Source organism: Poecilia formosa, unplaced genomic scaffold (genome assembly GCF_000485575.1).
Source record: "Poecilia formosa unplaced genomic scaffold, Poecilia_formosa-5.1.2 Scaffold182, whole genome shotgun sequence".
Lineage (NCBI taxonomy): Eukaryota > Metazoa > Chordata > Actinopteri > Cyprinodontiformes > Poeciliidae > Poecilia > Poecilia formosa.
Genome location: NW_006800121.1, coordinates 441,917 through 466,893, shown reverse-complemented (window position 1 = coordinate 466,893; position 24,977 = coordinate 441,917). Strand labels below are relative to the sequence as shown.

Genomic DNA, 24,977 nt, shown 5'->3' with positions numbered 1-24,977 from the left:
ACACACACACACACTTGAGGACAATTAAGAGACCAACTGACCCAACAGTCATGTTTTTGGACTATCTGGAGAAGAACATGCATCCAGGCCGGGCTTTGAACCCATCTTTTTGGTTACCTCATTATTTTTTCCTATATTAAAGTGTTACCTGAGAAGCTACTTTTGGCTACATTTCCTTGGAAAGCCTTCCAGAGTGCATTAAAAGACATTTACATGTGTTTTTGTTTATAAAGTCTGTGGGCCAACCAGTTGCAACAATGACTCTCACAGCCGGCTGACGCAAGCCGAGTTCCCTCAACTGGCACAGCAACGTTTCAGAGCAGTCGGTTGAGTCCTGTGTTTTAGTTCAACGCATTTCTGACCAATTCAGTCAATAGTTTCACCTGACGAGGGGCCAAAAACTTCCCCACGAGGGTTGTGACAAGCAGGGGCGGATGACATGAGGCTGACAACAAAAATGACGCCATTTTCGTCACATAACTTCGAGAACGAGAACAGATTTCAAAACTTCGGCCCGATCATGCAGGACGAGACTTTTCTGAGTTTACTCTAAGACTCTCATGATGAAGATAACCACAGAACATCAGACTGAGAATCTGCTCTGCTTCAGTTCAGCATGGTTTTCAAAGAGTGTGCCATACATTCAGTAGTATTTTAACATTTTCTTTCATTAGTTAAACAGAATATTAGGAAAAAAAATGATCCTGGTTGGATGAAGCGTCATCAAATTATTATCAGCACAGCATTTAAATGTTGTTTATGTAGAGCCAGTGTCTGTGAGTGGTGGTATGTTAGTCTGTGGTCTAATCCTGGATGTTGAAGGCCTTCTTGAATTCTCTGTCAAATAAATGCTTCAGGTGTTCGCCCATGTTCAGGTATTGTGGGTTGTTCTGTAAAAGAGATTCAAGAGGTTGTTAGTTCACCAATAAGAAGAGGACGGTCTTTGAAGGAGCAATACACAATATGACTGATGAAGAAGAAAAATATACATCTGTATTTACCTCCTTCAGGATTTTTTGAGACTGATTATTATACAAATTATGCACATTAACATGATAGCTTATTAAATACGTTGAGCTTTGCCAACTTAAAACTAAACTTACATTAGTAAGTTAGCAGTAATTTTTTTTTTGAAAACTTGTGAAATTAGATAACAGAATCTGAAGAAATCACAACTTTAACTTAGTATAAATGTGAATTTAATCTAAAACTTCAAATGGAATAGAATAGTGTGGTACGATGCAAGATTTCCCCTCTGCAGAAATAATTTTTTAATGTATTCAAAATGTCTTGGAAAAAGTCAGAGAACATTACTTTGATATTGAGCGGTTTTCTGTACGAAAGCGCTAAATGCCTCCAACGTTTTCTTACCCTGTTGTACGTGGCAGAGTTGGTGAAAATGAGCTGAACGTCAGACACAAACTCGCCAACAGTCTGGTATTCGTTCCTCTGAAGTCTGTCTGCGATCTTATCCAGCCACATCGGAGTCTTAATAACACTGCAGTAATTTTCCAGCTGTGGGAGTCAAGGACAAACTGCATCCACGATCATTTTAAGACGACAGAATTCATGTAATGTAGTGATATGATAAACAATACTGTGATTTCAACGGGAGCAGACATAGCTCCTGCACTTTGAATTATTTACGTTCCATTTAGCTGATGTAGAAGGACGTGAGAAGTCACTTACATACTGCCTTGGGTTGGTGGCAAATATCTGCTCCTCATCAGCGTTGCACAGATAGAGGAGGAGATACTGGCATTCCTGTCCAGGGGAGAACAGAGAGATGAGTTGCAGCAAGACGTCTGAGCGACAGGTTTTTATGTGAACAGACTTTCGGACTGGAGCAGAGAAAAAGATGCTCACCAGCAGGTGTTGAGATATTTGACGGGACATGACGGCTTCAGTTCTCTGCTCGTCGGGGTAGCGGCACTCCTCAGTGAGCTTAAAGACGCAGAATGTGCAAAGCCACTGGTTGTCGTCCCTGAAAAAAAAAAAAATGTAACAAAACTAACTCTGAGGGGACAGAATCTGTTCTCCACTGGACTACAGGAATATTCATCTTCCTTCAAACTCAAAACGACAACAGCATAAATGTTGATATGTTGGGCAGATTTGAGTGGTAGCACGACAAAACTAAAGATAGTTACCGACTCAAAATTCTGCAATAATTCTAACTTCAGGTAGTTGTATAATTATTTTTACTGTTATAGATTTATAAAGAAGGCGTTTACAGTTACGCACATTGTAGCTATCTTACTAGCTACATATTGTTACTAACATAACAATATGGTTACACATATTTAAAAAAAAATTTTGTGGGCGTAAACATGAGGAAATGAAGTTTATTGTGGAAAAAAAAATCATGTTGTGTTCGAATCATTTGAAGGAGAGTGAATCATCATCAGCGCAGACAGAGTGTCTGCATGACGCAGCATGAGGTTAAGATTTTCTATTACGTCGCTGCTGCAAAATATTAGAAGAATTTACATAACTTTCTACCCATACTGTCGTAGCTGCATTTCCATTGATCATAAAATTAGCAAATTGAAATTACAAAAATAAATTCTCAGTGGAAACACAGCCGTTTTGAAAAAATTTGTCGGAAACGTTTTTTGCATGAGGATGATGTAATTTTTCGATGGCGTCAAAACTGGTATATTTCAGAAAAGTGCAATGAAGACGGTTTTCACAAACTTCTCTGAATGAAATATCATAGCAATAAAGAATTGAATTGAATTTAGTAGTCAGTTTTGAAATGCAAAAAAAAAAAATGTAGCTAATAACTGGGACAAAAACTCAGGTGGTAATGTACTAAACCAAAGACAAGGATCATCCTCTAACTGTAAATCAATGTAAAACACAGTTTCTCGTTCAGAAATGTATTCCTATCCTTTCTACAAGGGAATAAAAACAAAGTCTGGAACCACAAATGCTTTTTTTCTCCGTACTTATCCAGATGTGGAAAATATTACAATCAAACTTAATTCTCAAAACTGCTTAGGGCCTGCAGAAAACCTCACAATAAACCCAACAGACCAGACAAAATAAGTCTCGTTTCCAAAGACTTATTTTTTAAACAAAATTTGACTGTCAGACAAATTTAGTTCTTACTCCACTGTTGTGTCGTCTATATGAGGCAGATGGCAGTTCTGGTGAAATGATCTCGGACATTGATCACACTCCACCAAGTCCTCTTCCCCGTCACTTTTACAGATGCAACACTCGTCGTCATTTTTCTCATCGTCCTGTAAAGTCAGATTAATGTCATAATTTAATTCAATTTCATGATTTTACAGCTTTTTAAATGCAAAACTGAACAAGCAGCACATTTACCAGGTCTTCATCTTTTGGTTTGCACCGTTTGCATTTGCATAGCAATGAATGCAGTATCAAGACGTTTGCCTGGAAGAGAAAAGTAGACAACTTCTCAGTCTTTTGTTTTTACAATTTAGGGCCTCTGATTTAGAAACGGCACATTTTCCTCAGGTTATCACCCAAACTTACATTCAGACTCATCTTAGGACAGTTTCATGAAACATCATCACTCAAACTGCGGCAAACGTAACTTGATTCTGCTTTGTTCCCAGCTTCACAACACACACACCAATTTGAATAAGTATTCAAAGCTTCTAATCAGAATCACCAACATTTTTAGGATTTTAAAAGCAAGAACATGCACATTTATGTAGACAAAGTAAGAGAAAATTTTAAAATATTACAGGACATTGTGATTGTCAATAAATATACAGCTCTGGATATATCCAGAGCTGTATATATACACACAACACACACAAATTGCTGTGAAGCCACAGTTTGAGTGATGCTGTTTCATGAAACTGTTCTAAGATGAGTCTGAATGTAAGTTTGGGTGGCACCCTGAGGAAAATGTGTGGTTTCTAAATCATCATCTTTATTTCAATTTCAGTCAATAATTTTCATCCATATACTTCATCCAACACTTTGGATGAAGAGCCTGAGGTACATAGAGAGGCCACAGCATTGGAGTATCGCGTGTTGCTGCTTTGACTGTCAGAGACAAACTACAAATCGCCATCTATCTGGTTTTCTCTCTGGTTTTGAGATGAGTCAAGACTTCATGACCTCAGAAGTCGATGCGACTCCTCTGTAATCTTTAACTGTTGTCTTTTTAAGGACTGGGACATTGGCTGATGTCTTGAAGCAAACTGGAACATGACCGGTCATCAGTGGGGTGTTAAAACTGTGAAAAGTTTTAAGCCCCCCATTGGAGACAGACGATCAGCTGAAACAGAGTCTGGGTCTGCGGCCCAGTGGAGGTTCAGGCCTTTAAATGGTCTGTTTACATCCTGCTCTCTACTAGAGACATTTAAATGTATAAGAGAGTTGGGTGGTATGATGCTCGGTCCAGGTGTTGGTCAATGGCTGATGAGTGGAGGTGTGAGAAGGGGACAGGTCTGACCCATTGCCTTTCTAAACTGGTAGAACTGGTTCAGATTGTTGGCCTGGTTCATTAATGTGACGACAGGATTTACTCTTTTATTCAGACAAAGGAGGAATCCCTGGCAGAGAGCTGATTTTATTCTCTCACAATGGAGTAAATCAGCTCTTCTCATCTTTTAGCTAAACATGTATTGAGTCTGCGTGCATCTTTCTTTGTCCCCAACTCTATCCAGCCTCTTTCTCTGATAAGCTGTCTGAGTTTGGTTGGGTTTGTCCCTGTTGTGTCCTTATAAAAGTTAATGTAGGACGTCACAGAGTCGGGGCGCTAATCCAAAATGCAGCAGATCCGAAAACACCCCAACTCCCGACGCTCACTGGTCCACGATTCGGACGTCCGCACAACAGGTTTGAAAATGTTTAACCAAATGCACTTCAGATTAGAGTTTAGATTTGCAACCCGAAATCCGATATTTCAGTTATAACAATCTAATCTACGTCATCATGATGGGTTTCTGAGTCATGTCTACCTCTATGAGAGCGCTGAGGGGTTCCCCTTCGTACAAGATGTCCTTCCGCCAGGCGGCGTCTCTCTGGTTTAACGCTGTGTTCACAAACTCCTCCGGACTCATCCAGCTCAACTCGGTGCGAATACTTTTCCCACATTTCCCTAGCGGGTGGGGAATAAAAGATAACAGACATGTTTCATACGTCTGACAGCAGAATTGTTTTAGTTTAACACTTATTGTTTGTTGGCTGAGTCGTGGTCACCTGATGCGAATCGAAATTTGTATAAAGTCCCAGTTAAAGCTCCACACGTCACTTTGAACTTTGTCTTGCAATGATCCAGGTTCACCTGAGTCGACTCGCCTTGTTCTTCCGTTTCTTCTCCTTTGTGCAAATGATATTTATTACATCAGCACCTCCTCTGCTATTATGTTGTCTGTTAGTGTTGTGTAGAAACCGGCACCTGAGGTTTCCTCTGTTAAAGACTGTGCTTCCTCTTCGTCCTCACTGTCTTCTTCATCTGACAGTGAAAAATGAAGGTTTTCAGGTGAAAAAGCAGAAAATGGTAATTATGAATCTCGGTGGGTTCTGAAATAACGTACCTGTGTTTGAATGACTGGCAGCAAACAAGGATTTTCTGGCCTGGCAATTAAAGTCGTGGATGAGAGAGTCAAAAATAATTCGGATTTCTTTCTTTGTTGTTGTTGTTTTGCTCTTACCTGTTTGATTCTTCTTTTGTAGACCGCTGCCTTCAGGTGCCCGTCCTTTCAAAGGAACGACAGCATGTGAGTGAATGGATATAAGGGACCGCAAATAAATGCATAGTTCCAAAGAGGCGTTTTGGCAAACCTTAATAAGTTTTCCCAAAGGGGTGTCCTTGCATCGGATGCTCAATTTCCAGTTCTTGGCGCTCCCTTTCCCTGCGAGCTTCTCAAATTCAGACGGAGTGAACTGCTTTTTGTCCACCAGGATGCACTTTTCACCTGAAAACAGAACGACTCGATTCTTTCACGTAAATGACTCCTGGAGATCTAACAGGTGAACGAACGCAGTCTGACCTCTAGCCAGCTTGTCTCGTATGAGCGTCCCCTCCACCTCGCCACAGGTCACAGGCAGCTGGGTCTTATAGATTGGCCAGGTCCAAATCTCACCCGCCTCCCCTTTCCTTGGAGACGCTGAGGAAAAAAATTTAACAAACTGGGATTTTTCATCTTCAAACTGGAACTTTCACGGACTATAAAAAACATTCAACATGTAAAATCAGAGGAGCTATAGCCATAAAAATATGTAGGTAACGATGAATTACAAAAGCGATAGATCATTTACAGAGGGGTGAAAGCTCGCTGCCGGTAGGTGGACAAACAGCAGCGTTTGAGTTCCACTAAAAAAATCTGAATTACTGCTTACCGTCAGTCGGAATAATCAAATAGTTGGGAAAGACCCCCTGAGTTAACATTAAACATGGCTGCCACAAAAAGAAAGCTGCTTATTTGCACCGCTGACACTTTGTGACTTATTAAAAATTACTTTGCAGTCTGGAAAAGTCTGGAATTTGATTTCAGTATTTTCAAAGTCTTCATAAGTGTGGAAAAAGAAAATATGAGTAATGAAAAAAGTTGCAACTTCCAGAGAGGTGACTTACAGAAATGTATTTTCTTGACCTTTTTCTTCTGACTTGGAGTCTGTTTTGCCGACGAGCCCGACTGCTCATCGTCGCCTTCGCTGCTCCCGCTTCTGTGCTTCCTCTTCTTTTTGGCGCTCTTCGTTTCCTTCTCCTCGCCATCGGAAACCTTCGAGCTTCCCCTTTCGTCGCTCTCTTCGCTTTCCCTCCTTTCAGGTAGTTTTGGGTCAAAGTGGAAAGAGCCTTAAAGCAGAGAATTTACGAATAACTTGTGGAAACCAACAAACAATGAGAGGGAATGACTTTTTTCTTCCAACACAGGAGCTGAATAAATAAAAGCAAGTGATAACGATGTTCAATATAAGACATTTTTACCGTCCATGAGGCTATTGTGCAGCAGCTTCAGGGTGGGGTACTGGTTCATGATGACGTCTTTGAAGACACATCTCCAGAACAGCGGGATGTGCTCCGAGTTCTCTTTCTCAAGGCAGTCTAAGATTTCATAAACAGCTCTCCTAATTTTATCTTTACTTTTCATCCGGATCGTTATCTAGACACAGACCAAGAGACATCGAGAGAAATCAGTACTACATCGTCAGCAAAATGGCAAAAAAAATATGGTTGTCATTTGTCACTTCAGGTTTATAAAAAATATGGATTTGTTTAGCATTTTAAGGACCAAGTTATACTGGTTGTTATTAGAAGTTTCTCTGAAGAAACATCAGAGAAACAAGATGAATTAATTCAATTGAAAGATAGGAAAGTTGGTATGTGTGGTGATCTGTGTTTTCTGTGTATTTATTTTGACGTTTTTCTGTGTTCATTAGTCTGTTCCCCTGTGAGTCTCTGTCTTCCCTGTTTGTTCCCAGCTGTGTCTCGTTTCTTTGTTTCTGGTCGATCCTTGTCGTGTAATGTTCGTTGTGCTCCCAGTTGTTCTGTCCCGTGGATATTTATCATTAAGTAACCATCACTTCAACCTGGGTCTGCCTGTGTCCTCCCTCACCACCTCACATCATGACAGTATGACTTTGTAATTCAAGCGACATTTTAAAAATTACACACATGTATTGTCTATGTGACAGTAAGCAGATTTTAAATATAGTTTTTAGTAATGTTTGTTTATTTTTTACAAATTTGTAAGTATCCTGTCACTTTGTAAGTATCCATTTCGGTTGCCATGGGTTACGCCGGATGTCCTTCCCCAGTTTGTCCCGGGGAGGGAACGGGGTTCGAACCCGTAACCCTCCGAGCCGCGACCTACCTGCTCCGTCACCTGAGCCCGTAAACTACCAATAAACTTCACTTCAGTTGTGCAATAAAAATAAGCCGCAAGTTTACTAAAAGAAGCAACTATTTACATCCAAATTGACAACTAGAGGCTGGAGACCGAAGAGTAAGTGGACTGGTGGCATTCAGATTGTTCACTCGATCAGCTGTGACCCAGCTTATTTGGATAAAACGGCCCACGAAACAGAGTCCGTGTTTATTTCCCGCGCGCACACACACACGATCCGCTTTGGAGCGGTGGGCGTGTCCTGCCCCGCTCACACCACAACACACGACGCTTGAAAACTTTACCTTGTATTTGTCTTCCGGTATCAGGTTGTGGTCCCTGAGCTGGTTCAGGAAGATCAGCGGGTTTTCCATGCAGGACATTTCTGTTTTACGACAGTGGAAAAACGTGAGCAGCTCAGCGGGCTCCAGGAAATCCAGCGGGTCCATCACTGGTCAGCGTACAGGCCCTGCAAACAGAGTTTCTCTGTGGCTAAATGTAACAAAACAAAACAAAACACAAAAAAACTATCCACGCTTCCTGCTGTTCCGCAGCTTAAACAAGCACAGAAACAACTCAGGTACATGAAGAGAAGCACTTCTTCTTAAAAATATGCAAGAAGCGTCCGGAGCGGAAGCACTTCTAAAGTCTTCGTGGTGGAGCTTCCCACAAAAGCCTCCGTTGTTCCTCCTCCGGTGACGTTTCGAAAATGAAAGTAGTTTCAGGTTTATCGCGAAATGTTGTCTTGACAACATTTGGTGAGATCAAATCAAAGTAAAAGATTTTGCGCCGTTGATGTAATTTAGTGGTTTTGGAGACGAAAGATTTCACCCGTAACAACAAAATAACCCGAGAGAGCGACATTAATTTGGAAAAAAAAAAATACTGAGAGAATTAATAAATTGTAATTTAATTAATAAAACGAGTGCCTTACTGTCTGGCTGAGAAAATGTGAAATGAGATTTTAAAGAAAACTATTCTGTTTTTCTTTTCTCTTGTAACAAATGAACAAGTAAGAATAAAACACAGGGTTTTAAATTAAGTATAAATGTCTGCTTGATTTCACGAAAAGTGCAGGAATAGAAAAACTTTTTCCTGCTTTCTGTGTGGGGGGAGTTGATGACATCACAAGAGGCACAAATGTCAACCTTTGATTTTCCACAGCGTGCCTTGAGTTTATCGTTTTAAAACAGAAAAATAGTTTTATTCTGCTACAATTGGCTTATTTGTGACCACTTGTTCTGAATTATTTTAGCCATTAACTGTGTGATTTTTCTTTGCTAACCAGTTAGCAAAAATCAGCTAATTTTCAGGAAAAAAAACAAAACAAGAGCGATGCATACAACATAACTATGACGCTTCATGTGATGTCACCAGATCCATGTAAACGTTGGAGTTTGTTTTCTTAAATATTAACAAAATAGCATAACAAACAGAAAAACTGGTTGTGATGTGCTAATTTATAGGTGTAAAAACAATTTCTCAAGTGGGCTAGCTTTATTTACTGAGGTATTAAAGGTCGTATAGACATTCAAATAATGTTTCAAACATCTTGTTGAACCTCTAGCATGACGGAAAAAGAACCAGTAATATTATGATTTACCTAATAAAGTTGCTGGTGAGTGTGCTCAGCTAAAAACACTTTTAAAGATTTTTGAGCATAACAGGATTGTCATTTGAGGACGGCAGTGAACAAATCAGCTTAAATGACGAATAATTGGAATTCTTGTTGATTTGTTAAATGAATGTTTTTAGTTCAGTCGTCGTTTCATTATTATCTCTTAATTATTCATGTAAATATTTAAAGTGGTAGGACTAATTGGGCCCATAAGGACGCTGTCGTCAGAGCATCAAAGGAAAAGGACCTCAGAGAGTTTCTCTGACAGTTTGAAACGCAACCTGCTAAATTACAAAACCGGGGACAAAATATGGGACGCACATGCTAAATATAGAAAATATATAATTTATTGTCACGGATTTTCCCCAAGCTGTTGATCGTCGTGTTCATCCAAATCGTTATAAACGACATCCTCGTTCCTGTCCTGGCAAGACTGAACGGCCGCCAAAACGGTTGCTAGGCGTCGATCCAAAGCAGACAGGTGTGGCTCGGAGAGGAGGGGGGCCACGGCTGAGAGCGGATCCTGGGCCAACGACTCCCGCATGACATCACTCAGACGAAAGTCAGGACGGGACAAGAGCCTCAGGCGGAGGAGGGTGGAGCGACGGATTCTACGGAAAAGGAGCAGAAGGTGGAGAAAAATCGACTCAAAGTTCTGAGATTTTCAGTAAGATGCAGCGTTGTGAAAAGTATTTGCTCCCTTACAGACTTCTGTTGTTTTCCCTGTTTTTTATCACACCGAGATCTTTCAGAACAAACTTTAACATCAAATTTAACTTGATTAAATACAAAGAGATGATTTCAATTAGTTTAATTTCGTTATGCTGTGTTTTACGCACACCTTCCAAAAAGTTCAGCTTCTTTCTCATTGGTTTACTTTTACCCTACTTCCTGCTGTCAGACGGGTTCTAGTGAAGTAACTGTTTTATTCTGGAGAAGAGGCAGTAACGTGTGGCTGAGCTAAGTGTAGCCAATCACAGATAACTCAAAGTTTTTGGTATGATTTTGAATAATATAGCTGTTACAAAAAAAGAAGAAACCTCTGATTAATATTCTCCAAATACATTTCACAGCACTGCAGATTTTGTTCTTCAATTTTCCCTTTTTTAAAATTTTTTTTATTGGATTTACCTGCAACACTGCACCAAAGGAGCTAAAATAGACGGCTCGTCCTGAGAATGTCGCCCAAATCTAGATAATTATTAAAAACTGCTTTTAGAGGCAACACAGATGCATCAATTAATAACAAATAAAATGAACCATTAAAAAACAATGGTGTTCATTTTAAATCATCTTACGCCCGACCGTTGTCCAGGTGAAGGAGGAAAGTCTCGTTGCCAAATTCCTCAAACGTCTCGTAGTGATGTCGGTCCATGTTGCCTAGCAAAGAAAATAACCAGTAATAATGCTTTATTTTTCTCACTGAGTTCTGTTGATAGTTTTTCCATGTTTGGTGTTGAAAACATGAACGGACTCATGAGGAAGTCCAGCACAGCCATGTCGATGAGATCCACCAGTCTGGTGCCGCGGTTGTACGGAGGCGTCTCCTTCACGGTGTCACAGTAAGCAGCGTCCTTTTCCCAGCTGGGGACAAAAAGTAAACGGCAATTTACACATTTGTATAATTTACAAAAGAGCATAAATACTGACTTTGCTGCCATGTTCGTAGTATTATTCTGTACAAATAAAATTACAGATTTTAACATCGTGTGTATTCTCAGAACCAAGGCCACAATACATGGGTTGTGCTTTGCCCCTGCGCCACCACAGCACCTCCAGCTATTGGTTTTAATAGTAGAAAACTGTCATCATAAACCTTTTATAAGAACCACCATCCTGCGGCGTATAGATGTATCTCTGCTCCAACACACCTGAGTCAAATGGACAACTTGCTAAAAGGCATTTTTAAAACTTAATAGCATGATGATGTCATTTTCAGATATTTGGATCAGGATTGGCTGCATGCTAAAGTTGCAGGATAGGACTGGACACAAATGCATAAAACATACTAGTCCTTGCAGTTTTCTCTCTCACCACTGGAGGTCAGTGCAAACTCATGGTACTTTAGACGATGAGACAGGATGGCAACGGTAATGTTTCTGCCATGCTGCTTTTTCAATGAGTATGTGCATGCAAAAAAAATACAACAAGAGTTAAAGGGTGTAAGAGAATTTGCAATAAAGCTTCTAAAGTAAAGCAAGAAGTGAGGTGTGTCAGCAGCAGGGACTGATATTCCTTACAAAAAATATTCATCCACCTTGAACTTTTGCACATTTTGTCGTGTTCAAACCACAAGCCTCAATGTGTTTTATTCGGAGTTTAGCTTGCGATAGTGCAAAACGGTGAAATAGAAGCACATGTATGTGATTCATAGCTGGAATTACAGTCCAACTTCGTTCTAAAATGTGTTGACTCAGGAAAGCTAAAAACAAATGGACTCCATTCATTTATGATTTTTGTTGGGAGACGTTTCGAAAGCCACCGACTTCCTAGTTAGGCGCTCCTTTGGGTCAAAATTTGACAAGATATGGAAGAGTTGAAGAGCAGCAAATACTTCTGCAAGCAAATGCTATTCTTCGCTAAATAAGAGGCTACCTACTGTGCCAGCTTTGTGCGGCTGTAGGACCGTCTCCACGGTGACCTCCAGGATCTGCGGGGAGCCAGGCTGAGGTCGGGCAGCATGGTAGCGAGGGACACCTCCAGCGCATGAGGCCGGCCACATACCGGGTGCTCCACTGAGCAGTAGTACTCGCACTTACCGTAGAAACACACGTTTCCGGCTGAAACGAGAGGAAAGACGCAGCGATGGCAGGAAAAAGCAGACTGGGATTCCATGAAAGAGCAGCACGTATTAGATGTCTGCGCTCCGGCAGATCCGGAGGTGTGCGCGTGCGTTGCCTCACATACCTGGGGAGGTGAAGAAGGTCCTGGAGAGCCTCTCGTCAGTGGTGACCTCTCTGATCTGTGTGGTGACGTTGATGAGTCGACCGACCACCGGCGGGATTCTGTTAAAGCCCAGCACTCTGAGACGTTGAAGGGAAAATGTTACATAGCATGAAACAAATCCCTTACAAACAGAAATAGTGTATGTATTTTCGTAAGCAGAGTTATATATAACAGTAAAACAGCTAAAGTCTGTGGCATTGAGCCATCACTCATCACCTTGGCGGGTTTGTTGACAGGCTGCATAACCTACTTTCTTCCAATCATTTCATCGGCTTCTGCTTAGATCTGATCGCAGGTCTGTTAGCTTTCAGATGTCTGTTCTTATTGTGAAAATAAATCTCGTTCCTGCTCATTTAGCTTATCGTCTTCAAGTAATGTTACTCATTTTCCAAAAGAGGCTAACCAGTCAGCCTGACATAAAGCATCGTTTGTCACAGTCACTGTTGAAAACTACTTTCTGACTCGTACGGCCCAACAATCACTGCTTTACTTATGCTATGCTGCATGTTCTTCAGCCTTTTCCATTTTGAAACCGACCACTGTGACATGTCATTTTTATCATTTATTGTGTATTACTAATTAAAAGCTCCTAAATGTGTACACAAATTCAAAGAGTGCTTCAGTTGCATTTGCATGAAAGGAAATTTTAGAGCTGACGATGATTGGATTGAGAGTAAATAGCAAACAATTATTTCCTAGCATAGATTTTAATCATATATATAGAACAGCAAAGGCACACTCGTTTTCATTCAGTGGCAATAAATGCAGTGAGGGCTCCAACTAAAACTTTTCGTACACTGATCATTCGTACCTGTCGAGATGGAAGGCGGCGATCTCTGCGTTGTGTCGCTCAAAGTCGGAGAAATAAAACAGGTTCACATCCGTCTCAGCGTCCCTGGATTGTCTGTGGGCAACGAAAACACACACACACACACACAACTGTATGTTGCTTTTTTCTTTAATAAAATATGAACCACCTGTGGCTGTGTGAGCCTCAGAGGTTTCAGTCAGAACATCGTGTCTTACCTCATGGGTTTGAGCAGAGCCTGGCCGTAGTTTGGGAACGATACGAGCAGCTTCAGCTGGGTGCCTCCTTTCTTTTGAACTTAAAAACAAACATCAAACGGTTACAGTGGCGTATAAATTATAAAATACAGAGGGTGTCGTCTTTCATCCCTGCTTTCGTGCCACAGTAAGGTACATGCTACGCACATTAAAGACGAGATTAGTGTTGTTGAGGGAAGAACAGCCTGGGTTGTAGCTGAGAGGCGCAATGTGTCTGTTTCTCCACATGGTGGCATATTACATAACTGAGCTGCTGCTCAGCGTCTATTTTCACACTGCAGACAGATTTGGATAAACTGATGAAACTGATACAATGACTTAATTCACACAGTAGGATTTAATAGTGCATGTTATTAATGTGGAGCCTTTAAAATATGGCTGCACTGAAGCAGTTTTTTCTCTGCAGGGATTTAAAAATCATTTTCATAATTTTTTTTTTTTTTTTTCACCCAAATCAGCTTCCTTCAAGCTTCGGAAAATGCACTCATCAGTGTAAATACAATTCAGACGTGTCACTTTTTTGTCATCAAGTTACTAACCGGATGCTCAGGTTTCAGAATAAATTGAGTTTTTATGAACTGTAAGTTTGGTTTCGTCAGGTTGCACAAACAAAATCTCATTTAAATGTATTTAAATAGATACTTTGGTGATTGAGAAGTTAAACATGGAAAACCGGATTGTCACGCTGAAGGGAGAAAAAAAAGCCTGTCGCAGAGATTTGAGCTTAATCTGCACTGGAAAATCAATAACAACATTACATCTCAGTACATTATTTATTCTGCAGCGTGCTGACGCCAGTGCAGACTCCAAATGAGAAACTATGGATGTCTTCATCGAATAAGTTTGTCAAATAAGAAGTGAACTCAGTTCAATGACTGAAGTGAAAAACTGATACTCAGACATTATATGGTTTCGTTAAACACAGAGTGATGTCGTTCAAGCAGTCGTTTCTGCTGATTTTATGATTAAAATTTAAAATTCAGATTCTTAAGATTTTGATATGGCATAAGACTGAAACAGAATTAAAAAAAATACAGAAATGAACAACACTGCTGACTTGACAGTTATTCAGTGGCACCAGCCACAGGAAGGCTAAGCCACAAAAAGTTATTGCTAAGGAAACCGGTTGCTGTAACCAAGCATATCGATGGAAAGTTAAGTGGAAGAAAAAGCCCGTTCAAGTGTTCTGGAATCAGAGCTTCAGTCAGACACTAACAAGGAAATGTGTTACAATTGTCCCATTACTTGATTTAAGCCATTCCTGAATGAGCAACATCAGAAGCTTCTTATCACAGCTAAAAGAAAGTACCTCACCAGCTGCGTCTCCACATACTATACAATTGTGCGAATTGGAACTGTAAAAATAAATTTGTTGGATTTTAAAAATTCATGTTTTTTGCTGAAATGTTTTTGTGTTAGGACAAGGTGGTTTTTCGAACGTATCGATATTTTGTCAAGTATTTCTAGTTTCACAAAATTAGAAATACTTGTTTTTTTCGCGTCACACAAGTCGTCATCAATAACCCCATATGTTTACTACTGGCGGAAAAGACGAAGAAGACGACAGGAAGGGGGAAGAGGAGGATGACGCATCCGCACTTTTTTTTTTTAACAATAGATGCCGTGAACAATTCACATGGGATTTCAAATGCGTCTCTTATTTAATGGAAACATTGCAGATGCAAAATTGTGTGTTTTTTTAATATATTATCAGAATGTTGACAAAGTTTTGTACACATTTGTAATGGAAACGCAGCTACTGTTCCTCAGTGGTACAAAGTTTTCTATATTTAAAATCATTTTTGGGGCGTTTTTGTGATCTTTTCTAGCAGAAACACGCAAACTAAATATATCATTTGTGTATTGAACTTTCATTAGCTTACTCCGATGAGAGCTACATGTTCTGTCTGCACCAATCAGAGCTAAACGTTGACTTCTAAGCTTGTATCCTGTATGCAGAAAGCATTTGTGAAAGATTCTGTTACTGTGTGTGCTTTCAGTGGTGTTGAATAAGTAAAATATAAGTTTTGTAACCGCACGACAACAAACAAATAAAGAAGTTATGATGATGAAGCGATGTTTTTCTCTGCACCGTTTGCTTGTTTGGATTTAATAATACATTACGGTCTCTGTCGGAGGCTGCAGTCGGCTCTTCACTGACCTCCAGGAACTCAATTACCGCCCGACTCGCCTCCTCGCTGTTTGCTTTTTAACCCTCTTTTTATCTGAGACCCTCCTGGGCTTGTTCTGGTACGTCCCACTGCGCAGGCAAGCGTTGCCATTTGATTTTCCTCTATCTTCTGCGTTTTTATGTGTGAATGTGTGGATATGTTCCTTAAAAAAATTTATAAAGTGTTGACTTATTCAGGGAATACTCGTTTCTGCCTCCAGGATAGCCCGCTTGTGTTATCAGACTAAAACCTGAAGCGACAACAACATTTTATCCTCGTGTGCCACTTCCGCTCTCTCACCTGTCGCCATATTTACTCACCGGCCCCCAGGATGCGCTGCGTCGCCAAGTAATGAGTCAGCTGGGCCAGGTTGAGGTCTTTCCTGTCGTACAGCTCCCAGCGAGAGATGCCCAGGTGGAACCTCAGCCAGGGAGGGTGGGTCTCCTCATCTCTGGTCCAGGTGACTTTATCATAGCCTTCCTCTTCACTGGCACTTTGCCTGCAGAGCGAGACTTGTTCCAGTGTACGTACAGTGGCATAAAGCAGAGCTGGCCAATAAAAAAACAGCGGAAGGAATTTCATAAAAGGTATGGCTACATTAACACCTAACGTGAATGTTTGTCAAATGGCTTGTCTTTTTAAATGTCTCTAATAGTTTTAATTGTTGGTAAAAACACGTTTAGGGAACACAATAGCTGTAGTTCTTTATCTGTCACCAGCCGGGGTAATACTAATGAGTCACGCTGCATTTTCTCTCATTGCACCTACAAACGTTAGTGTGGGCTTGTGCCATATCAACACAGTGAATGATATAACTGTAAAGTTCAAGGACAATGAAGTTTGGTTTTCAACATTTTTGAGGTTGAGGTTGTTTTGCAAATAAAAAAAAAACACTTTGCTAGCTAGTTTACTTCCTAGTGTATCTGGGTTTCATTTAGACAGTGAAAATGAAGACTTCTTGAAGAAGCTTGACCTTCTAGGCTGCTGATTTCAGGTTTGTGTTTTTCTGATTAATCTCCCCTACCAGTCGCTGTCGCTAGTGACGGAGTCTCGATTCGATTTTTCTTCCTGTTCAGTTTCCTCTGCCTCTGCATCTGTTTTCAGCCTCAGCAGCCAATCGTCTTCCTGCAGTTTTGGGCGTGGCAGGTTGTATAAAGGATGTCTGAACAGCTCCTCCAGCTTGGAGCGACTGCTCTCCTTTTTGCTCACTTTTCCAACTCCGATTAGTTTCTTCGCCTTCTCCAGATCCTCGCTGAACGAGTCGTTCCCTGCGTGGTCAATCGTGCCACCGACGCTGGGCTTGTGACCATCGCCGTGTTGGCGGCTGTTGGCTTGTTTATTTGAGGCAGCAGAAGAAGAGGAGGAGGAGGCGTGCGAGACTGGATCTATCCTTGGAACGGAGGATGAGGAGGAAGTGGGAAGGACACAGGCGGACTGGAGGACGGAGAGGCAAAACAAGGCCAGAAGAAGGTGGAGAGTTAAGGACACACACGCCAGGCCCAGGTAGATGGAGCGAGTCGAATGTCTCAGGTTTAGATGCACCATGCTGAGAGCAAGGAAGAGGAAAAAAAGACCAGGAAGTCCGCATGAGAAGCCAGTAAAAGTGTTAAGTATCTAATTTAAGATTAAACCAATTTGATTTGTACCAAAGTTTAACTGTTGGAAGTACAATTTTGTAAAAAAAAAAAACAAAAAAAAACAACAGATTTGTTCTGTTTCTACTTATTTGTTACATTTAAATAGTTCAGATAATCGAAAAAAATGTGTATGGGTAAATACAAAGAAGTAGTTCCTGAATGACGGCTTCATTTAGTAAGAAATAAAAAGCTATCAGAGCCGCCCCAATTCTACGTAAAAAATTATAACTTCCTCATTTTTCTGAAATAAAATCTTTCAAGCCACGCCCAGGAATTGGCTGCTGCCAACAAAATCAGCTGACTTCAACCCACTGGACCAGATAAAACAGGCTAAAAGATTTCAAAAAGCGACGCATCATTCAACGATCTGAAGGAACTGAAGAGCAGATGAGATGTTTGTGATTTCAGGCAAACACAGAGACGATTAGATTTGCTTAGAGGCCCTCAATGGCTAAGCTAACTGCTGCTAGCAAAACAAGCATCTCTGAATTTTGTACTTTGAAACACTTTAGCGATATGTATGAAGGCGGCCATGTTGGATTTTGAGGTTGGGGTTGGTGAGAAACTTCAGATTCCAGAACTTGGAAGTTTGACATTGAGGGACCCTTTCTGCTAATCCCTCTTAAGACGTTGACATTTATCTTTCTGAGTAGAAACTTGTGTAATTATTTAACTATGTTCTATAATTATTTAAATCACACAACATAGAAAAACTTAAAATGTTAGGCTTTTGATTAAAAGGATTTATTTTGTGCTATTTGGTAAATTTAAGGTAGCGCTTATTAAAAAAAATGTTTGCTAGCTTCCAAACAGCAGCTCAAAGTTTTAGTGTCAGGTCTGCAATGATTACTCAACACAATAAAGTGGATTATTGTAACATTTTTGTCCTTCCAGTCGATTCCTTTCGTCTCCCTTGTCCTCCTGCAATATGTTCTCCGAGGACGGATCTAAAACCCTGCAGACAAGGCGCGGCGACCTTTTTTTTTTCCTGAATCCACACTTTCATCCATATTCATATAAGTCATAAAGAAAAGGTCATTTACATCCAATCAAAGAGAGAAAAGTTCACAAAGAAAATCAATGCATTATTGAACAAGCCTTCAGAATCTCCTGTGAGAAGCCGCAGAGACGAATAATTAAAAAAAAAAGGAGGAATAACTTACATTTCTTTCCCTTCAAGTCCACCTCTCTCCTCTTCATTCCCCCGGTGTGACAGAGCTACACTTTGATCCGCGCCACACCAGGAAGGCCGATTGTTTGTTTGTCATCGTGTGGTCACTGCAGAGCAAACAGCAGAGAGGAGAACGGCGGGTCGCGGTGACTTGTGTCGGCGTGACCCTCGGTTAGGTGGAAAGAAAGCACACACACAAAAAACCCCGGCGCCAAACGCTGATGTTACACCGCTCCGATCAATGCAGGTCAGCTAATATGAACAGGAAGAGGTTGAGGCTGTATCATGATATCAATCTGTAATAGCCAACGCTCTCATTTTCTCAAATCATCACGTTTTGAGACAAAATACATGAGTCTTATATTAAATAATGTGCTATCAAGCCTCTTTGGTGGGTATTAAATTGGTTTAAATGGCATATTTTGAGCTAGAAAACATAAAAATTCAAATTAAAAAGCATCAGAAAATTAAATCCTGCTTTATTTTTTTCCCTCTTCATCTCTTTCTAAAGGTCATGGTAATCTTTTTTCCGCTCAGTGTTGTGATAGGAAACATGTTGAACCATGATGAATGTGGTAAACTCCTCCACTTTTTAAGGAGGAAAACACAACACTGAAGTTAGCATCTGATTTGATGACTGCATCTCAACGAAATAATGAGATTTATCCCATTATCGAGTCAGAAGATAAAATCATACACCATCTTCAATTTGCAAGGACAACTGATCATGACTGTTAACTGCTTGAACGCTACATAAAATAAATTAAAATTAAAAGGGGCAGTGTTGTGGAAAATACATTTTTCTTTAGTTTTACATAATTTTATAATGATGTTTTATCATCAGAAACATACCTGGAGTGTTGCCTTGATTCTACTCAGCTCCTCCAGACTAGCCAGCAGCAATTAGCAAACACCTGAAACTATTGCATCAGCTGCTAAAAACGTTTTTAAAGGGTTAATAGAGGAGCCATGTTGTGATGACTTCCTGAAGGCGGAGTTTCAGAAAGAGCAGCAGCTTCTTAAAGAGGCAGAGTCCCAATTTCAAGGCATTAAATTATAAAGTAAAATTCCTTTTAAGTCATATTTGACATGTCCAGCATTTTTATAACAACTGAAGGTGACGTAGTTACATGATTGTGTTATAAAATAGCAGGAAAACACGCAATGCTGCTTCTTGAAGTAGCTGATAGAAAACCAGAAGTAATCCCAGATGTTGGTCTCACTTTTCTTACAGGGTCACAGGAGATGGGTTTCTGTCTCCTGTGGCTGTGGACGGACTCATCTGGGACAGGTTGGCCGTCCATCACAGGACAAATGACCACACATGAATACACTCGCATTTAGAAAGACAAATTAACTTAACATGCATATTTTTGAGCTTTGGGAGGAAGCCAGAACACACAGAGGGAACCCACGCCGTCCTGGAGAACACGCCAACTCCCTGCAGAAGAACACCAGGCTGGGTTTCAAAACCCAAAACCTTGAAAGCTCTTTGAGATGTGACACCATTCTGTTACTTTTCTGTTGCTTCAAATTCCTCTTTTCATCTTTTTTTTTTATGCAAATAACTTCATTATGCAAAAAGCCTCACTTGAAACCTGGATGAAAATGGAAAAGAAGTGGCTTGAATTCACCTGTGAGGGGTTTCCAGGTGCTCACAAACAGAAATATGCACACAGGCTACTGAATTAATATTCCAAAGAAGCTCAGATTACATCAAATATTCATACCCCGAACACAGTCTCCCTCCATCACTTTTTTGAAACGACAGCTCCTTTATAACGAACCATCAGTTTAAATCTCCAGCTGCTACTTTAAGGAATTTTTTTCCTCGACCTTCACTGTTTTATTTCATTTATTTTTTTCTGGCGATGAAAATAATATGTAGTAGTCTGTTGCTAAGTAAATTGTTTGGATTTTGCACATCATGTTTTTGGGGTTGTTTTAATGTGTTACAGCAGATCCCAGTGGTTTTCATTGCTGTTTCTCAAGCTTGCATGAACAAGCAGAGGGTAACACATGCAGATATCTTTTAAATATCGTTAATAACGTAAACGGAAGAATTAATTTGAGAAAATTCTCTAAATAAACATAGCCTTGTAAATCTATTACAAGTAATGCAGTATTAATGATCGTATTTTTGCTCTGCTAAATTAAAAAATATTGAGTCACTGGGGCAGAGTGGTTTCATAGATTTTTTTTTCTTTTTTTGTGATATAGATTTTAAAAATATGTGAAAATTTGTGCACATCAAGCAATCTTTGAGCTAAAATATTTTACCTCCCAAACAAACTTTTACTTTTATCGCATAACACCAAACCTAATGTTGCTTTCGTCCAGTCAGCATGTCGATGTCCTGCAGTACGTTTTTACACAGAGGCATCCATCGTCACAATGACCATATGCATGCTGGGTTCCTTTAAAGGGGCAGTATTGTCCATCATCCAGTCACATAGTGCTATCTAATAGCACAATCCAGTAACTGTGTTTCCTTCAGGTATTATAAAATTGATGTACTTACCAAATATGAGTAAAAATAAATTTGACATCACAACATGGCTCCTCTATTAGCCCTTTAGCGATGTTTTTACCAGCGTCGCACTGAGAAGTAGCTGCTATAACGAGCTCAGGACATGCTCAGCTCCACCAGGTGTTTGCTAATTGCTGCTGGCTAGTCTGAAGGAGCCGAGTGAGGGAGTCGCGGAGGAGGGTTGCTCTGTGGAAACTTGGAAAAGGCATCTCCAAGGCTCCACACTGGCATTTTGCTCAGCTGAATGGTTGCCATGGGTGATTAAATGATTTCTCAAAAACGCATGAACGAATCAAAGCAACGCTCCAGGTATGTTTCTGAAGAGGGAATAACATTAGCATGATGAAAACCTAAAAAAGAAGTCAGTTTACATAATGCTGCCCCTTTAAACAAACCACACGTTGCAATAAGGTTGCACCAAAACCACCACAGAGAAGGGAAAGGGTTAATTCAGATGTAATTAGGCTTACACACGTTACACAAAGGAGTCCCACTCACTTTGAAATAATTAGGAAAGAAATGTATACACAAATCGACTGCTTATTTTCACCAAAGGTTTCGGAGCGTGTAGCCATGGCTCACATTGAAATATTCAGTTGGCTGGACTATCGTACCTAAGCTGCTACTTATTGGAATAACTTTCCAAATAAGCAGTAAGAGTTAATTGGTTTTGCCAATAAAAAAAAAAAATCAAATTTACCCTTGAATCGATTTTTCTGTTGCCTAATTGACCAGATTTCTCATAAAATCCATCAATTTCTGGTCAGCAACCACTAACCGGCAGCATTTTCTTGTGATCATCCAAAACGAGGATTCCACATCAAACGGGTTCATTTTGTTAAAACTCAGATCTGATTGCAGGTTGTCAGTGAATCATATCGCAAAGTGGCGCCTCTTTTCTCTCATCACAACCTCTCTCATTCTCACGGCCTTCTTTCTATTCTCCCCACGCAGGAAGCGTTCGCTGAGAGCTCCCATTCAAACGGTGAAAACATCCTTCAAAAGCTTTGAAGCCCGGTCTCCCTCTCAGCAGTTGTGGCTGAATGTGGGTTGCTTGGAAACAACCCAGAATTTGACACTTAATTGGGCCGCGCGTTCTCTCCTGTCCGACAGCCGGGACGACTCCCGGCGACTTTGTTGTGCAAAACCCAGGATAAATAGACAAAGTGAATGTAAGATCACATCTGGCTCTCCGGAGGGAGACGCTGGGCGCCGACCGACGAAAGTCAAAGGGAGCTTTGTGGGTTTGTACTTGTGGTTAGTTACACTGGCTCATGCGGTTGTTTGTGTGGTGAGTGAGCGACCGTTTGATTTTGTTAGGAAAATGTGTGTTAAGACTAGATTGGGATGTGTTTCATTAAAGAGGCAGAATTATGTTTTCCAGCTGCATTTTCGCCATTTTATAGCGCAATCATGTAACTACATTACCTTCAGTTGTAGTAAAATGCTGCATGTATCAAATATGATTTAAAATAAATTTGACTTCGTAATTGGGGCTTTGTCTCTTTAAGAAACTCAAGAAGTCATCGCAACATTGCTTCTCTATTAACCCTTTAGCAACTTTTTTTTTTTTATCAGCGGACTAACAAATAACTCATATAATGAGATGCGCAGTTCCACCAGGTGTTTGCCAATTGCTGCTGGCTAGTCTGAAGGAGCTCACAGGAGAGGGCTGCTCTTTAAGAGTGACTCTCAGAAACTGCAGCTCTGAGGTGGGGAGGAGCTTCGTCCTCGAAGGCGGGGCTCGGCCCTACCAAGCATTTCACACACCTCAGCGGTTGAACGGGAGATTCGAGGAGCAAAGCGACACTCTTGGTATGTTTCTGATGAGTATTTTCCTTCATCAAAGGCACATTTTCATTTCCTCTCTCATCTACTCCTTTCTCCTGTCATCTATTCCCCATCACCTCTTTTTATTTCCTTTCCTTCCACTGTGAGCCGAGGAGCCCCGACGCCTTTGACTGCGCCGGCTCCTGCAGCTCAGGCAGCTGCCGCTGTTCTCCCCGTATGGATCGCCTTTAATAATTCATGTTGGGAGAGAGGCAGAGGGGAGGAGGCTGGACCTGAGGTTTGGTAGATGGATATGGGGCCGGGAGCTAGAAGGGATCGAGAGAAACGTGTGACTGCTGCAGAAAGTACAAACACAAACAAAGAAGACCAAACACAAACGGGGAGAAGATGGAAGCAAGATGGAGGGAGAGGGGGAATGTCGAGGGGAGAGCAGCAGCTCCCCCAAAAACAAGCCATTTGGAGACACATTTACTCAAAAACAACACATACAGCTGGTGTAAAAAGCCAGGTGATTGTGTTTATACGACCCAGATGCAATGTTTCTGTCCCATCTGTCTCCACAACCTAATGCTCTAATTCTCATCCGCACCCACCTCAAAGTGACAGCTTGTGAGATAATCTGCTCTCCCGTCTTTCTGCATGGGGGTGATCTGTCATTTGCTGTGGCTTAAGTCTGAGGATCGCGGCGGCGCTGTGTAAGGAAGCGATTGTTGTCGCTATAAAGAGGAAAACAAAAGGCGCCCAAGCCCGACGCCAATCATTCTAGGCATGCTTTTCTGTAAACAGTGTAATAAGTTTCAAAAGAAGTACGACACAATTCTGACAAATGTGTGTGTGTGTGTTTGTGTGTGTGTGTGTGTGTGTGTGTGTGTTTCAAACCCAGAGCTACATAAAAGTGCTTGTTTCATTATTTGAAAGTGTTCAAAAGTGTTGTGATGATGCATAAAGGGTGCTGGACAGGATGCGCAGTCGGCTGCGGACAGATTGGCCCGCTGGTGGACTAAAAATGCGTGTGATGTGGTTTACAATTGTCAAAAATATATCAATACCCAGCTGAAAAATCATGACTGAGACTCAGGTTTAAAACTTTGGTATCGTGGCAGGTATGTATCTAAATGCTATGTTTATAGTTTTACATTGGCTTTTTTGGACTAGAGAAGAAAACAAAGGGAACCTTATTATTCTTTACAGAGCAACACTTTGAACTAGAAAAGACTTGATCTGATTACCAAGAATCTTCTCTAAAGGATGAAACAAGTAACAATCTTAAATGGGGTTGTATTAAGGGAAAATTTCCTTTTTAAATGTTTTTGTACTTCTTTAAGGTCTTTACTGCTTCTAGAAACATCCAAAGTGCTTTAAAAAAAAAAGCAGCTGTTCATGTCAATGAGTTTATGTTTCATTGGCGTCTGGAAAACAAGCCATTTGAAAACCTTTCCAACTGAACCTCACCCAGCAACTCAAGCAAAGCTGGTCAGCTGGTTTTACCGATGCATTAGCTGTACAATGGCTGCTGGAGAAAAAAACAACAAAAAAGTGTTTTGTAGTTGACTTAATGTCCAGCAATCACTATTGTATCCTTGGCAATGGTGCTGTTTGACATGTTTTTAGAAAGTGTTCACAGGAAAATTATATCAAAATAGTTGTAATCATGTGACAGAAAAGCAACAGAACGTGTACATTTTAACAAAATGCCCACATCTTATTGATTCACTTATTTTGAAATGTCTACAATCTGTCAAATGTGACATCATCAGTGTGTAGCAGTCATTGGTTAATAATCAAGTATCACTGTGCAACTATTTTATTTAAAAGTCTTGTTTCTTTGACAAAGAAACGGTGAAAAATGAAAGGTTATAATCTGCTTCAAGCTATTGATTTTCCGGCTTTACGGGCGCATGAAGTTCTAATTTCCTGAGTTAAAAAAAAAGAGAGAGAGAGAGAGACTTCACAAACGCATGGTGGCGAGGAATACTGTGCTTCTAATATTTCATCTGGCATCGTTAACTGTGACTCAAAGAACTGATGCATCGCTGCTAATTGTAGCAAACGTGATTCCTGGCTGATGAGTTTCACTGAGAGCTCGGCTCCATCCTGAAGGATCCGTTACTCATGTAATGAAACGAGACTGGAGATGTGGGTTGTGAATGTGTGCATAAATTCTCAAATGCAGAGCGAAAAAAGAAAAAAAAAGAAACAGTCCGAGAGAGTGAAGAGGAAGAGAGAGG

General features: G+C 40.6%; 2 protein-coding genes across 6 annotated transcripts; both read right to left on the bottom strand.

Moving 5' to 3' along the window:
* Positions 1-420: 420 nt before the first annotated feature.
* Positions 421-9,663, bottom strand: LOC103147391 (nuclear body protein SP140-like). 3 transcript variants are annotated; one of them, XM_016678402.1, is made up of 16 exons: positions 8,126-9,663; positions 6,923-7,097; positions 6,569-6,790; positions 5,985-6,101; positions 5,776-5,909; positions 5,646-5,690; positions 5,529-5,568; positions 5,390-5,446; positions 5,191-5,310; positions 4,950-5,089; positions 3,337-3,405; positions 3,114-3,248; positions 1,867-1,980; positions 1,690-1,764; positions 1,372-1,515; positions 421-890 (listed from the first exon to the last, which is right to left on the bottom strand). In XM_016678402.1, the coding sequence occupies exons 1-16, from the start codon at positions 8,267-8,269 to the stop codon at positions 804-806; spliced, it is 1,818 nt and encodes a 605-aa protein (XP_016533888.1). In that variant the 5' UTR covers positions 8,270-9,663; the 3' UTR covers positions 421-803. The 3 variants fall into 3 exon arrangements, with proteins under 3 accessions (XP_016533888.1, XP_007565765.1, XP_016533887.1); XM_007565703.2 differs by having other exon boundaries at positions 1,867-1,984; positions 3,115-3,248; XM_016678401.1 differs by having other exon boundaries at positions 421-887; positions 1,867-1,984; positions 3,115-3,248.
* A 104-nt stretch (positions 9,664-9,767) lies between these two features.
* Positions 9,768-19,202, bottom strand: LOC103147390 (extracellular serine/threonine protein kinase FAM20C-like). Of its 3 annotated transcripts, none has more exons than XM_007565701.2 (11): positions 18,421-19,198; positions 16,645-17,166; positions 15,941-16,119; positions 13,411-13,489; positions 13,196-13,288; positions 12,346-12,461; positions 12,038-12,218; positions 10,913-11,022; positions 10,737-10,818; positions 10,570-10,629; positions 9,768-10,049 (listed from the first exon to the last, which is right to left on the bottom strand). In XM_007565701.2, exons 2-11 carry the CDS (start codon positions 17,163-17,165, stop codon positions 9,791-9,793), a joined length of 1,680 nt encoding a protein of 559 aa, XP_007565763.1. In that variant the 5' UTR covers position 17,166; positions 18,421-19,198; the 3' UTR covers positions 9,768-9,790. The 3 variants fall into 3 exon arrangements, with proteins under 3 accessions (XP_007565763.1, XP_016533889.1, XP_016533890.1); XM_016678404.1 differs by having other exon boundaries at positions 9,961-10,049; positions 10,744-10,818; positions 18,421-19,202; XM_016678403.1 differs by lacking the exon at positions 10,570-10,629 and having other exon boundaries at positions 18,421-19,202.
* Between the last annotated feature and the right edge of the window lie 5,775 nt (positions 19,203-24,977).

Coding starts and splice junctions, on each gene's coding strand:
- LOC103147390 (XM_007565701.2), bottom strand. CDS start 17,165: ATGGTGCATCTAAACCTGAGACATTCGACTCGCTCCATCTACCTGGGC. Junction 10,630..10,736: donor CACCTGGACAACGGTCGGGC/GTAAGATGATTT, acceptor ATAATTATCTAG/ATTTGGGCGACATTCTCAGG. Junction 10,050..10,569: donor CCTTTGGTGCAGTGTTGCAG/GTAAATCCAATA, acceptor CCTTTTCCGTAG/AATCCGTCGCTCCACCCTCC.
- LOC103147391 (XM_007565703.2), bottom strand. CDS start 8,269: ATGGACCCGCTGGATTTCCTGGAGCCCGCTGAGCTGCTCACGTTTTTC. Junction 7,098..8,125: donor TACCGGAAGACAAATACAAG/GTAAAGTTTTCA, acceptor GTCTGTGTCTAG/ATAACGATCCGGATGAAAAG. Junction 5,691..5,775: donor CTTTGGGAAAACTTATTAAG/GTTTGCCAAAAC, acceptor TTCCTTTGAAAG/GACGGGCACCTGAAGGCAGC.